This window comes from Mytilus edulis, chromosome 3 (genome assembly GCF_963676685.1).
Source record: "Mytilus edulis chromosome 3, xbMytEdul2.2, whole genome shotgun sequence".
NCBI lineage: Eukaryota > Metazoa > Mollusca > Bivalvia > Mytilida > Mytilidae > Mytilus > Mytilus edulis.
In genome coordinates, this window is record NC_092346.1 from 105,083,406 (window position 1) to 105,097,887 (window position 14,482).

Sequence of the window (14,482 nt, forward strand, 5' to 3'; positions counted from 1 at the left end):
TGTGTTATGGTAAATAATATTAATCACCGCATTCATTTCTTAGATTTCATTTTGTTCAACGTAATCAGTACGATATTTTACGTTTGAAGTCAGATTCAAAACAAACCGGACATAGCTTTATAATATAGTTAATTGCTACCTTAGTTTAATAAATATTAAAATGTGCATTGTTATTAAATGCAATATCAGTATTTAGTTCAAATATAATCTTAAATCGATCTTAATTCTATCTTATTCATTCAAATGACGTCATTTTTCATTTTTTGATGATCTGTTTTACAAATTCAAATGACGTCATCATTTTTTTGTCATTTTTTACAATTTCAAATATGACGTCACTGGTGGATCTTGTGTGGATAAAATGCACTTCTGACGTATTAAAATTTTCAACTTGTTGCCTTTTGTTGGCTGTTGTTCGTGTGTTTCTTTGTCAATTGTATTCTCCAATTTATTTATATTGTAGTCCTGTGGTGTTGAGTTGTCATTTTAATGTTATATTTCACATGGCTATGAAAGGGGAGGTTTGGCATGCCACAAAACCAGGTTCAACCCGCCATTTTTTTCTTCCAAAATGTCCTGTACCAAGTCAGGAACATGGCCATTGTTATATTATAGTTCGTTTCTGTGTGTGTTACATTTTAGTTCGTTTCTGTGTGTGTTACATTTTAACGTTGCGTCGTATGTTTTCTCTTAATTTTGAGTGTAAATTCATATTGCGATAAGACGTGTCACGGTACTTGTCTATCCCAAATTCATGTATTTGGTTTTGATGTTATATTTGTTTTTCTCGTAGGATTTTGTCTGATGCTTGGTCCGTTTCTGTGTGTGTTACATTGTAGTGTTGTGACGTTGTTCTCCTCTTATATTTAATGCGTTTCCCTCAGTTTTAGTTTGTTACCCCGATTTTGTTTTTTGTCCATGGATTTATGAGTTTGAACAGCGGTATACTACTGTTGCCTTTATTTATTCATTTTCAAAATCCTTCCCCCCCCCCCCCCCCCCGAACATTAAATGCTCGTCCCCTTAAACCTTTCTGCTCCGTGGTTGTTGTCTCTTTGAAACATTTTCCAGTTTTATTCTCATATCTAAGCTCTTACTTCTTTTATGGAAAGTAAAATTTGATATGATTGTAATGAAATTGGTATAAAATTTTGTCAAAAAAAGCTTTTAGAATATATACATATATATTTAACTTGTCTCTTCATTCAATATCATGCGTTGCGTTACAGTTTATAAGTAAATGTTCTTATATATGCATTTGATACGGTACATTTAGTATGCATATGTTTTAGAATTCATTTATGCAAATCTATAGAGCAGACACTTTTGATGTTTTTATCAATTGTTTATGTATATTCAAACAAATTTCAAATTGTAGTTTTTATTCAAACTCTGCAAAACTAATGTAGGGTATGTAGTGATGTGTCAGCAAAAGAAAGAAGTCGAGAAAAAGTGTGCATCATTTTTAATGAATATTAATCATTTTGCATCTTGTGAAAATTGGATGAACCTTCAGAAAACAGTGTTTTACTTTCAATAAAATATATCTATCTTCGGAAGGTAGTGTATTACGTTCCTCCGTAAAAATGACACGGTGTTTAGGGGAAATCTTAAAAGGTTCTTAAGTAAGTTCATGCTCAACGATTGAAATAAATTTCATAAATCACATTTAAAGCTAACCAGGTGCTTGTGCTGTTTGTATAGACTAATGGAAGAAGAAATGTTACCATGCTTGACTTTTTGTGGTATCTGTCGTTGATGAAAGACAATCGTTGTTCTTCTGCGGTTTGTATGCTGTGTCGTCTATTTGTTAGTGTGTTTCTCTGTGATGAGTGTTCTTGTGTGTGTTGTTCTGTATTTCGGTAATGTAGTGTTGTCATTTTAGTGGTATTTTTGTAACATTATCATTTAAAGCGGGGGGGTTGGCTTGCCATAAAACCAGGTTCATCTCACCATTTATTTCTTAATTTGTCCTGTACCAAGTCAAGAATATAAACGTCGATGTTTGTTTTAGATGCATTTCAGTGGTCTTGTTATTCCTTTTTTATCCTTTCATAGGTGACGTGTTTCCCGTGGTTTTAGTTTATTACCCTGATTTGTTTTCTCTCGATTGATTTATGATTTTCGAACAGCGTAATACTGCTGTTTACTTTATTTACCAAATGCATATACAATTTATATCATTCATTGCTTTAAACTGTACATAATTCATACCCCCTCTCATCATATATTATTGTCAACGCCTTTGTCTACATAAATTGGTCACGAACAGTTCAATTTTGTAGTTTTCATAAGAATACAAGGCTTCTTAAATTGATATAAAGCAATACAATTCAAAAAGCTGTACTAGGAACAAATGGCTTGTGTCAAACGATTGACGTAAATATATACCATGAACAATTACACCATAGGTAAGAGAAGAAAGAAGACCAGACACAGTATTTATCTGACTTCATTATGTACACCTAAGAGATTTGTCCTGCTGAACTGACTTTAAATAAAGATAATACTTTCAATGAACACTGCTCTTTCCTGGATCTGTATTTCTTGATCTTGAACGGGAAGCTAAATGCCATGTACGATGAAAGAGATAGATTTATCATTTCTTATTGTAAATTATCCTTTTTTAAAAGGTCAAGTTCCCATGTCACCATCTTATGTTGTTTATATATCTCAACCTGTTCGATTCTTTCGTGTGTGTAACAATGTATTGGATTAACGAAATAAATATGTATTACTGAACAAAACTATCATACCAGGGTGTTCTATATTACAAACTTATCACAACATTTTCTAAATTGATAATCGGGAAAGGGCCTTATATTGGACCAACTGAGATCAACCCCAAATATTTGGGGGGATTCGTGTTACACAGTCTGTAGTTTTCTATGCCTAGCTTATTTTGCGCACTTTTTCGAGTTTTCTATTCTTTTTAAGCCATGCAGTTGTCAATTTATTTTCGATCTATGAGTTTGAATGTCCCTTTAGTATAAAATGCCTCTCATTAACAGCTTCAATTGTCTCACAACGCCTCCAGTAAGCTAGTATATCTAGCAAATAAACTTTCTCATTAGAGAAGAAGGCTTTAAATGAGTTGCAGCTAATATATTTGCATTCAGTTTGAACAAACGACCATTCAATAACATAGGGAAAAAATGTTGCATACGTTGTTCAGGAAGTGCAGTATAAAGAGTTCACAAGTCAGAACTGTCACATAGTCACAAGGACCATGATTTTGGCATGCAATTTATCTAAAACATCCAAAACATATGTTATACTCTAAAGAGACTTTGATAAGTTTTATTGTCCCTCTGGTATCTTTTGCTCCTCTTTTAAACTCTTTAACTTTCCCTGTCATACTATTTTTTTACAATTTCAACCATAAATAACTGTATCACTTGCCTGTTTGTAGTATAAAAAGAGTATAACAAACGATTCTTGCTGTTTTCTGAGTGAAAGTAGATAACCTATACATCGCATTAATTAACGGTACTACTACCGGGTCGAAATGCAAACTGAGCATCAGTTATAATGATATAGCTTAGCCTATCAGACCAGAATAACAATCTTATATTCTCACACGACGTGCACGATATGGCCAACTCACTAATTAAGCTTGTTCTGTCATAGTTTAAATTATCAGATGGATCGCCATTTTTCAAAGCTAGAACAGGTATTGTAACAGTTCATTTTGTCGGATTATAGAACGTTTTCATTTTTTTGGTCAAATTTGAAGTGTTCGCTTGAATTATTTATTACCAATTCTACAACCTGTGTGGTTAGCAGTATCAGATTGCTCTAAAACAATTACTACAATTTCATAAAACTATGATAATAATAGGCAATATCTTGCTAATTTTCAATAATCAACAGAACAATAAATAATACAAAAATCTATATTCATGAATATATTTGTAAATAACAATGTTTGAGTTCAAATAATAGTTTGTAAGTTTGTTAAGCCATACATATTTTGTCAGCATTTAACCATCTGTATATAACCAATAATTAAAAAACATTGACATTAAAATCGTTATTTCGAAATAGTTTACATCAGTGCTTGTTCAGATATGGATTGCGTTATTTTCGTCTTACCGTTGTTAATTGCTGTGGTAGACGGTAAGAACATTTATATATATGTTTAGAATCAACAATTATATAACAGAATTTACAATGAATGTTTTAATGTGTCATCTTGTCTGTTTGATTTGACAGATGTTGCCTGACACTGGATGCGAAATATTTTGATTATTGCACATCTAAAAAATTGCTTGATTTGATCAAAACACTGTCAACGTTAATGTATAACGCAAAATAATGTGTGCTTACATTCTGTCTTATATACGCATTCGTATTATAAATTTTGGTGTGTTTGTTGTATAAAGTCACTTAACTGACCCCTTTGAAATGGGTTTTATTGACTTATTCTGTTGATAGAAATGCTGTTTATTTTTATTGATCAATATGTTTATTTTCAGATCCATTTCTGTTCAACATTACATTTTCGAAAATTCTTTGTCAGTGTAAATTGTCTTTTCTATTTGAAAAAAAAATGTTCATAGATCACTTCATTTACAACATGATTTGTAAATATTAACTGGAAAAAACGATTCTTTATTAAACATTGACATAATGAATGTATAATTGCTTTACTAAAGCCATAGAAATACAGACAACAAATCGATTATTCAAAACGAAACCTAATAAGTTTTTTAATTGAGGTCATGAGACTATAGATTAAATAAATATGGATTGATTATTATTTATATTGTTATATTTCATTAAATTACAAATTTGAAAGTTATGTTGTATTGTACATACAGATAATTTTATGTGAAACATGTTTTTTCCATATGTTTTCTCATGAAAATAAGGAAATAAAGACCACCGTAGCACTCCGCTGTTCAATGGTAATGGAAAAAAATTGGAAACAACACGTTTAATCATTTCTTGCGTCCAAAGCGCTTTTCTGGTTTTACCTCAGGAACGTTCAACGGCAAACAGAAGATGTATAAGTACCGAAACCGTTGAAAAGGTATTTCAAGAATACCTAGAATAAATAGCCAAATTCATCTAAAGCCAACTTTGCCTGAGGGAGTTGAAAACTTAGTTCCTTAATAATTTCAAAATTTATAAATGGACAATTTCAGTTTGTTAAATCATGACAGTACCGTATAAATGATAAAGCTAAGTCAAACCAGAACAAAGAAAACACATCAACTGCAAGAGGAAAAACATGGAACAACAGAAACACTGAAATTCAACAAAAACAAACGCCAACATACATAGAAACAGGCTCTCTGATAACAACTGCCATACAATTTTGCATTTTTTCTTGTGTTTAAGCTTTTTAACATTATACTTTCAAACTTTAAGTGTAGTTCAAAGCTCTACAATCTATCAAGTGCTGTACATTTTATAATCTTCACTTTATTTCTTTTGAAATTCAAATTATTATTAGCGGTTTGGAAAAGAAAAATGAGAGCAGAATACAATTTCAAAAATGAAAGAATACATTTGCAAATCAATTTATATATCTACAAATGGAGTTCGTTTGTATTTAAACGCCATAAACAAATAATCATATAAAAAAAATGTCACCTGCAATTTTTCTTTGTTATATTAAAACAGTGAAGGATTTCGTTACCACACATTACTTAAAAGAGTCGTCAATAGGAATAAAATAGTAGGTTAAAGGTCTTCGGATGTAAATCAATTCAATTCATTGTTCCAACAAAAACGATTTTATTACATTGAAAAATAGTTTTTTGATGTATTATACTCCTTATTTTTTCAAATGTATCTATTTAACAATATTTAACATCAAATATACGATCTATTAAAAAGAAGGAGTATAGATTTTGTTATTAAACTACAAAATGACAGACAACAAGTATTACTCCTTTTTGTCATTACAATACATAGTTTTTCTTTTCACATATACATATATCTGAGCAGAAAAACATTTTGACTCAATAAATTTAGAAGGTACACACCGGTATTTATGGACACAGGATAACAATTCAAATGTTACTGACAACTAATAGAAACTTAAAACAATGAATAATATTATAGATGGTATCTTAATAAAACATGTATATGTCAATACATCTAATCAACTGATTATTCCTTGGTAGTAAATGTAGTGTACCAGGAAACGTAAGGAGAAGCTTGGATGACTGGTGGTTTTTGTAACCTATAGGTCATCGTACAGCCTTCAACAATGGACAAAGCCCTGCCGCATAGTCAGCTATAAAAGGCATTGAAATGACAATGTAAAACAGTTTAAACTCAAAATAACAGCCTTATATATATAAAAAAAAAATGAACGAAAAAGAAATATGTAACACATTAACAAACGACAACCACTGTATTACAGGCTCCTGACTTAAGACAGGCACATACACACATAATGTGGCGGGGTCAAACATGTTATCGGTATCCCAAACCTCCCCCTAACTTAAGTCTTTATTTTTATATGTTATCCTTTGTGTGCAAATATTGGTGTGTTTGTCGTTAGCTTTTTTAGACATGGCATAGCAAGTTCATTTTCGATTTATAAGTTTAAATGTAGCTCTGGTACCTTTCGTCTTTTACCCGAAGATTTGGAATGGCTATTTTTAGGATGCTATGATGTTGCGAAAAACAGTCTCGATGTCTTTCAAACAGTGTAGTATAACACTTTTATTCAAATCGTACAAAGTAAAATTTTAGTAAAAAAAGAGGTTTTATTGTTACTGATGTGTTGATGACCCATAGAACATGTTTTTATTAATTCCTACTTTAAATCAATATTTGATAATATCCTGCATTTAGTTATCATCAAACACACGTAATACTGTATTACAGGTCAGTCGTGTTACTATGGCTACTATCACTGTACAGGATATGACTGGTGCTGTCTAGATGGATACGTTTGCACTGGGTCAACAACCTGTTTATCCATTGGGTAAGAAGTACGGTCATTGCCTGATATTTTGAGAGAAAATTTTTATCGTTTAAAGGAGGTTTAAAGGGGGCATTATATGTCAAATTCATGTACAAAGATTTGACCTCAATCCTATTTTATTTAGTGGCCTCGGTATCCGTTTGGCTTGAGTAGCATAACCACTGAATCACTATCATACCAACACGTGCCAGTGCTCTCGACTCCAATCTTAAATTACTAGGAATGGCATTGTCTTTATCGAAGTTTGATGGGTTATCCCCGGTCACACTGCTACTCAACCAACAAAAATGAAAGGAAAAAATCTGACCACCACAAAAAGCACATAAGGCTGAAAGTGGCGTTAAACACAGATCAATTAATGAAACATATATTATTTATAACACACTAAAATTAACATCCAACAAACAAAAAGTATAAAACCAATGTACTGGAATTGTTCCCTTATATATCATGTCTGTTACATGTAAAAGACACATAAAAATCGTTAAAAACCAAAAAAAACAATCTCAATTCGTTTAGTAACAGAGACAAGGGAACACAAAAATAAGAATGAAAAACATAGCTTATGTATCAAGTCACAGGTAACCTTACTGTAAACAAAAATAATAACATTTACCAAGCCTTCGAAAAACCAAATAAGGATACAAACCAAAATATAAAGATGCAAATCACAAAGAATGCAGTACAAACCCCGAGACAGGTTTATCAAAATACAAACAAGGCGACCAATCAACCATAAAATTTGATGTTTTTTTATGGAAAGGGGATCATTGAGCTTTTCAGACGATCTGGAAATGATCATAATGATGTAAACAGTTCTACAACTCAAATTATCAGTTAATGATTGTTTTGCGGTATACTAATGTTGTCTTTATTTATTTGCTCGTTAATATACCATTGACTCACCTGAGATTTATTCTGTTTTCAGAACAATAATCGGAGCCTGCATTGGAGCTATAGCTGGTCTTGTGTTTTTCATCGTCCTCATATACCTCTGTTGTAGAAGTAAGTTTATTTTAAGTATACAATTAGATATACAAAATAACATTGAAAACAGTTTTGGTTTGCACAGAGTTAAACAACAGATAAATTATGTTTGATAAATATCTAAAACCTATAACACCAAATGGTGTTTATCAAAGTACTTAGCATTTTCATTTATGTGATATAACAGACTCAGTCATAGGATTTGAAACTCATGTTTATATTGAGACTAACGGAGAATGAGCGCCAAAATTGTTACTTTTATAGACCTATATATTCAAATGAGGAATTTGGTTGAGTTTTGGGTAAAATTGAATGCATTGATCTCATAAAGAAAGGACGAAGGACAATAATCGTTGCTGAATCTGGGTTTTAAAACTTTCCCAAATAATTGTTCTGCAAATATATGGTGGTGCGATTTCTGCACATGAATTATATCCGATCTTTTTTCAATCATGTTAGATAATTGTTATGATATAGTTAAAAGTTATATAGACATGTATACGCCAAAATAATAAACTCATAAAATAATAAAATCTAATAATACAAACGATTGTTTTTACACAGTAGTGAACACGTACAGTTCTACATCCTGTTGAAACTTTTAATGTCCTGCTTCTTCAGACTTGTTAACACTTAATTCGTTGGATGTGTAAAATTATGGTGTTGGTGTTGTTTATTCTTTAGTTTTTATGTTGTGTCATGTGTACTATTGTTATTCTGTTTGTCTTTTTCATTTTTAGACCTGGCGTTGTCAGTTTATTTTAGATTTCTGGGTTTGACTGTCCCTTTGGTATCTTTCGTCATTCTTTTTTTTATGTCTTTGTCGTTTTTTGTTTTCACTTTTGAAAGAGGGAAGAAAGCTACCAGAGGGACAGTCAAACTCATATAGATAGAAAATAAACTGATAACGCCATGACTATACAATTAAAGTACAAACAAACAAATAAAACTACACAAGACACAACATAAAAAAATTAGGACTAAGCAACACGAACTCCGCCAAATCCTTGGGTGATCGCAGGTGCTTCAGAAGGTTAAGAAGATCCTGCTCCATATATGCACCCGTCGTGTTGCTCATGCTATTGCAAACCCGATAAATAGTATTTTTCGTTAGGTCACATTCGTAAAGAGGAACGGGATTGTAGTTACGACATAAGGATCATATCATATATTATATGTCAACCAACTTATGTTGGCATCCGTAAAATTTACGAAGGGATGATTTCAGTTGCACATTTTGTCATATCAGGTACTTTCATAGATTAAAGTACTATATGGATTCTTCTTATTAATGGTGACCTATTGTAATTTTCATTCTCGTAGTTTGGTTTGTTGTGGACAGTTTTTCATTATACTACACTCATAAACTTCATCTTGTACTATCTTAATGTGTAAATAATAAATAGCAAAAATTGGAGGTTTCATATTATATTGCCAACTTGTTTAACAGCTTATTAAAAAAAATAATCAAATAACAAAATCTAGATTCAATTTACTTAACGCAGCGAAGAAAGGTACAGTTGGTACTGTTGTAACACGTCCAGGTGTCAACACCACAGTAATTGGGCAACAACAGTATGGTCAGCAAGCTTATGGACAACCGCCTGCATACGGTCAACCACAGTACGGACAACCAATGTATGGTCAACAACAGTATGGTCAACCACAGAACGGACAACCAATGTATGGCCAACCACAGAACGGACAACCAATGTATGGTCAACCACAGTACGGTCAATCAAGCGGGTTTGCACAGCCAGGCCCGGATCCAGTATATCCAACCACTAAACAATAACGTGTGCGCTACAGCTGCTGTTTTAAGAACTTAACGTTTAATTTACTGTGTGGATTTACTTGTATTTGTTATCTTGATAGTATGATACTTGAAAGAACGGTGTACATTAAGTATTTTATCAAAACCAAAAAGAGAGCAATAAAGTATTTATGAATTTAAAAATACAAATTTAGAAATATTCAGTCACAGGTCATGTTAATCACAAGTAACTCAAAAAGTAATGATAGTTTCACATATCAAACATAACAGTTCCAATCTAGACTTTCTTCTAATTGATAGCTTGAGAAGAGATTTTACACAATCAACTTAACATTAAAGTGAGAACAGGTATACACAGGTTTTGTTGCTCAATGTAACACTTTTTTAAAAGGACATAAGCTGCTAAATTCATGATAATAGCAGTGGCTCAATTTACTTAAACGTATATTATAACCACAAAAGTCCCATGGAAAAATATAATTATATTTGCTTATATCTGTTTCACAGAAATCATTTATCAGAACAATCAGCTTCCTTTTGGGTATACATCAACTTAAGAATTAGCAAATGAAATTTTCTGCAAACATTGCAGAGACAGATTAAAAGATAAATGATACATTGTAGACATGTTTGGGATGTACAAAAATTTGGTTAGATATCTATTTAATACTGATGAATTGAAATTCAACTAAAAATGTTATTATATAAGTCAAGTTTTTAAATATATTTGTAACAATTCATGTAATTTGGATTTATTACTATAGTTTTTTTATTTTGTTAGATTAACATTACGTGTCATATTGTACATGTTGTATACTTAGATGACGTATCATTTTATATGATTTATGCAAAAAAATATTTTTTCAAATTACTATATATTCAGAAATAATTGTGAAGCTTTATTATTGCAAACATACGTCTAGGTGAATATCGATATACTAAGAACTCGCAATCTATAGAAGTCCAAAGGTGTCATATATCCTACTTTGCAATTCTTGAATTGTATGTACATAGTTCGGTAATTTTGAATGCCAACTTTGTCTAAACTATAATCTTTTGATTTTTTCATAATATATAAAAATGTACTTTATAACTATTTTTTTCAAAAATAAAATAAATAGTATGGGTCACCAGGTGTGCAAATTGTCAGAATTTGTATAGATTATTCATGGAAACCGAAATTGTGTGTGATCAAAAGAAGACATCGTGATAGAAGTTTAAATTGAAATATATGAAGATAGTTGAACAAGATGCCTCAGATAAAAACAAAAAAAACAAAAAAAAACATTATGTCAAATGGCTCGTTTTCTTGCTTCATAATAAACAAGGATGTGTCCAAAGTACACGGATGCCCCACTCGCACTATCATTTTCCATGCTCAATGGACCGTGAAATTGGGTAAATAATCTAGTTTGGCATTAAAATTAGAAAGATCATACCATAGGGAACATGTGTACTTAGTTTCAAGTTGATTGGACATTTTCAAAAAATACCTTCACCAAAAACTTTAACCTGAAACTCGCACTTTCATTTTCTATGTTCATTGGACCGTAAAATTAGGGTCAAAAGCTAATTTGTCTTAAAAATAAGAAAGATCATATTATAAGAAACATGTGTACTAAGTTTTAAGTTGATTGGACTTCAGCTTCATCAAAAACTACCTTGACCAAAAACTTTAAGCTAAAGCGGGACAGACGGACGAACGGACGGACAGACGAACGAACGTACAGACGAACGAACAGAGGGACGCACAGACCAGAAAACATAATGTCCCTCTCCTATCGTAGGTAGGGCATAAAAAGGTCAATTCACATGACATTCTATTATAAAAGTAAATTTTAAAAGTTGCATCCCTTATATCTGTGTTCCAAACACGAACGTTGATAAGTTGAAAAGTTAACTTAACAAAAATGGTCTCTGTTTTTGTCAAATATAACCATAAATATGACAAAACGCATAATCTTCTATATTAACGTCACATGTCTTAAAATGAATTATATACTTTAAATAAGGCCGTTGGTTTTTTTCGTTTCAAATATTTTACATTGTCATTTCGCGGCCTTTTATAACTGACTATGCGGTATGAGCTTTGCTCATCGTTGAAGGCCGTACAGTGACCTATAGTTGTTTATTTCTGTGTCATTTTGTTCTCTTGTGGAGAGTTATTGCTTTCCTTCTGTATCTTTCGTCCCTCTTTTATTATACATGACTCTGTGTCGCAACCAATTATAGATATAAATGAATTCCAATTGATTTTCATAAAAAAAAATGTAGTTTGTGTTTGTCTGATTTACGTATCGAAAATCTGTGATCAGCATCGATCGGGTTTTTTTTTATAATATAAGCGGTGCAGTTAGTTGTGACGCTTGTATAGACTAATTTCAGTTTAACTTCATGTAAAGACAGTTGCATAAGAACAAAAACAAACGTGAAAAAACGAATGTATGTTTAAACTCATTGCTTGGTACGGAGTATTGATTACCGATTTATGAATCTCGAACAGCGGTATACTACTGTTGTCTTTATATACCAAAATGATACTCGATTTATCGGTTTCCTGATACAGTGTTGTTGCTTTCTTACGTTTAAACAAAACATATTTTTATTGAGACATTGTAAATTAATCAAATTTAAAAAAAGAAATAAGCTTTAGATTCGAATATTTCCGTTGTATTTTCATTTTAAAACAGTTCAGACAGAATTTTGAACACTTGTATTTTTCCAAGGCTTACACTCAAAGCTAATCTTAATCACTCCCAACCTCTGTACCGTCAGAAAATATATCTTGATCAGGGCGACCGTTAGATACCCAACACATTTGGTAAATCGACGTCCCAGAAAAATTTGATAAAATAATATTTTTAAGTAAGAACAAGTTCGTTGCACCTTGTATCGACTCTCAGAAAATGATTAATGCCATGAGTACGTTCTTACCCTCACCCTTTTGTTGATTATTAAATGGGGTTTTCACGGTTCCTTCATACTATTCTTTGAGTATTTTTTTTTTAAAAGACCCAGCAACATATCGTTGTTTGTAATGACACTTACAGTAATCATGGTAATTTGGTAAAATTTCAAAGGAACATATCCCTAAGATTATCCAATATTTTCTCTTTCACAAGTTTCATAGAAGTTTATGTGTAGTTTTTAAGTCAGTACTTATTGTTTTATCAAGCAGGTCATGTTATTTTGTTCAGTTCACATGGACTCATCAAAATTGACTTATCACACTTTTTTGAGAACGAAATCAATATTTCCTATCCACTTATGTAATGATATTCAGTTTTCGTTTAACTTGAATCGAACAGGTGCTAATTTTTGTTAAAAGATTTTTGTTGTTTACTGTTATAGATAAATTCACTACGTCATAACTGTTTTCTCGGACCTATATTTGTTTCATGTCTGTCTGGTTATATTACGTCATTTTTTGTCGGGCTGTTCAATATATTTTTTATAAGAATTCTTCGACTGTTTAATAAATTGTTTTTGTATTCCGTTATTGTAAATCTTAATTCAATGTTATGACTTTTGGTCTCATTTAAGCTTCTCATAACCCTTTAAATAATTATGATTTTACGAAATGGAAAGAAAACACTAAGCACCAATCCTTCGAGAAAATTCACGTGCTCTAAAAACCTTATTCAAAATATTAGTTCAATCGCCGTCAATCGAAATTCCCCATTTAAATTTAGCAGTTTTTATAATTGTGTTAAAGGTGGCAATGCTGCTGTAGCCAGATTATTCAATAAAAATGCACGTGGATATCCACAAATATTTCCGTGCAATGCCAGAAAATGACAAACCTGTTAAATTATCTTCTGATAATACTATAAGGTCAACAGTGAACGGGAGAGCTTTGTCGCTTTCCTTTTCCTGTGACATAACTTGAAAAACCCAAAGCCTCGTTTATCTGGTTACATGAACAAAGCAAAAGTGTGGTATACAATATGTAGGACAAACAGGACGGGAGTTTTTTAAACGAACACAAAAACATCTAGACCGCTTCCGAAAACCTAAGAAATTCAAAAGTATAATTTATCAACATTTAGATAAACACAACCACAATATTAAATTTATTAGATTTCAACCGCTCGAAACGTTCCAAAAACAATAAGGGCAGTCGCATTAACAATTTGAAGATTCCCGTAAAATTATCGAACTGTCTTGGATTAAACGACTTCAAACAGCTTACCCCCTGGGTTTAAATGACAATATACTTGGACAAGGAAACGTATCTACTACTTCTTCTATTGAAATCATGAATATTATTGATAAAAAACAACGAAATAATAGGTCTCATGGGAAACGTATCAATCGAAATCAACGAGTTAAACATCATATGAATTATACACTTGGTAATCTCCTATCTATATTCAAAAACAATGGTAGGCATCAATTATTATGTAAACTTGGTCAAATACCCATTAGTAAATTACACGATATTTTCAAAGAGTGTGACACCATCTTTTTTTTCAGCCCACTGAATGAATATTCTCGTATAATTACAGCTTTTTGCCACCATGGTCGACAAACCTGAAGATCATAAATATCATTTTCTGAAAATTAAATGTATTAGCAGAGGTATTGATTTTATCAACTTATCTAGTTAGTATATTTAATGACTCTATCGTTTAAAATTTTATACCTCCCTATTTTGATAACATAGAACCACCTATAATTTCATGCACATACAAAAAAGCCAGAAGAAGTTTAATTTTTGATTATACGTCGGTTACATCAGACGTGAATAAAGATAATAATACTCCCTGAAC

The 14,482-nt window shown here is 31.6% G+C and overlaps 1 protein-coding gene across 1 annotated transcript; it reads left to right on the forward strand.

Annotated features, from left to right (window-relative positions):
• The first annotated feature begins 3,983 nt into the window (after positions 1-3,983).
• Positions 3,984-10,581, forward strand: LOC139514723 (major prion protein-like). The gene is made up of 4 exons (XM_071304328.1): positions 3,984-4,119; positions 6,850-6,949; positions 7,878-7,954; positions 9,442-10,581. The coding sequence occupies exons 1-4, from the start codon at positions 4,071-4,073 to the stop codon at positions 9,729-9,731; spliced, it is 516 nt and encodes a 171-aa protein (XP_071160429.1). The 5' UTR covers positions 3,984-4,070; the 3' UTR covers positions 9,732-10,581.
• The last annotated feature ends 3,901 nt before the right edge of the window (positions 10,582-14,482 follow it).

Bases quoted from the DNA above. Each gene is read 5' to 3' on its own strand.
- LOC139514723 (XM_071304328.1), top strand. From the start codon at position 4,071: ATGGATTGCGTTATTTTCGTCTTACCGTTGTTAATTGCTGTGGTAGAC. The intron at 6,950-7,877 runs GTAAGAAGTACG...TTCTGTTTTCAG, and splicing joins ACAACCTGTTTATCCATTGG to AACAATAATCGGAGCCTGCA. The intron at 7,955-9,441 runs GTAAGTTTATTT...TACTTAACGCAG, and splicing joins CATATACCTCTGTTGTAGAA to CGAAGAAAGGTACAGTTGGT.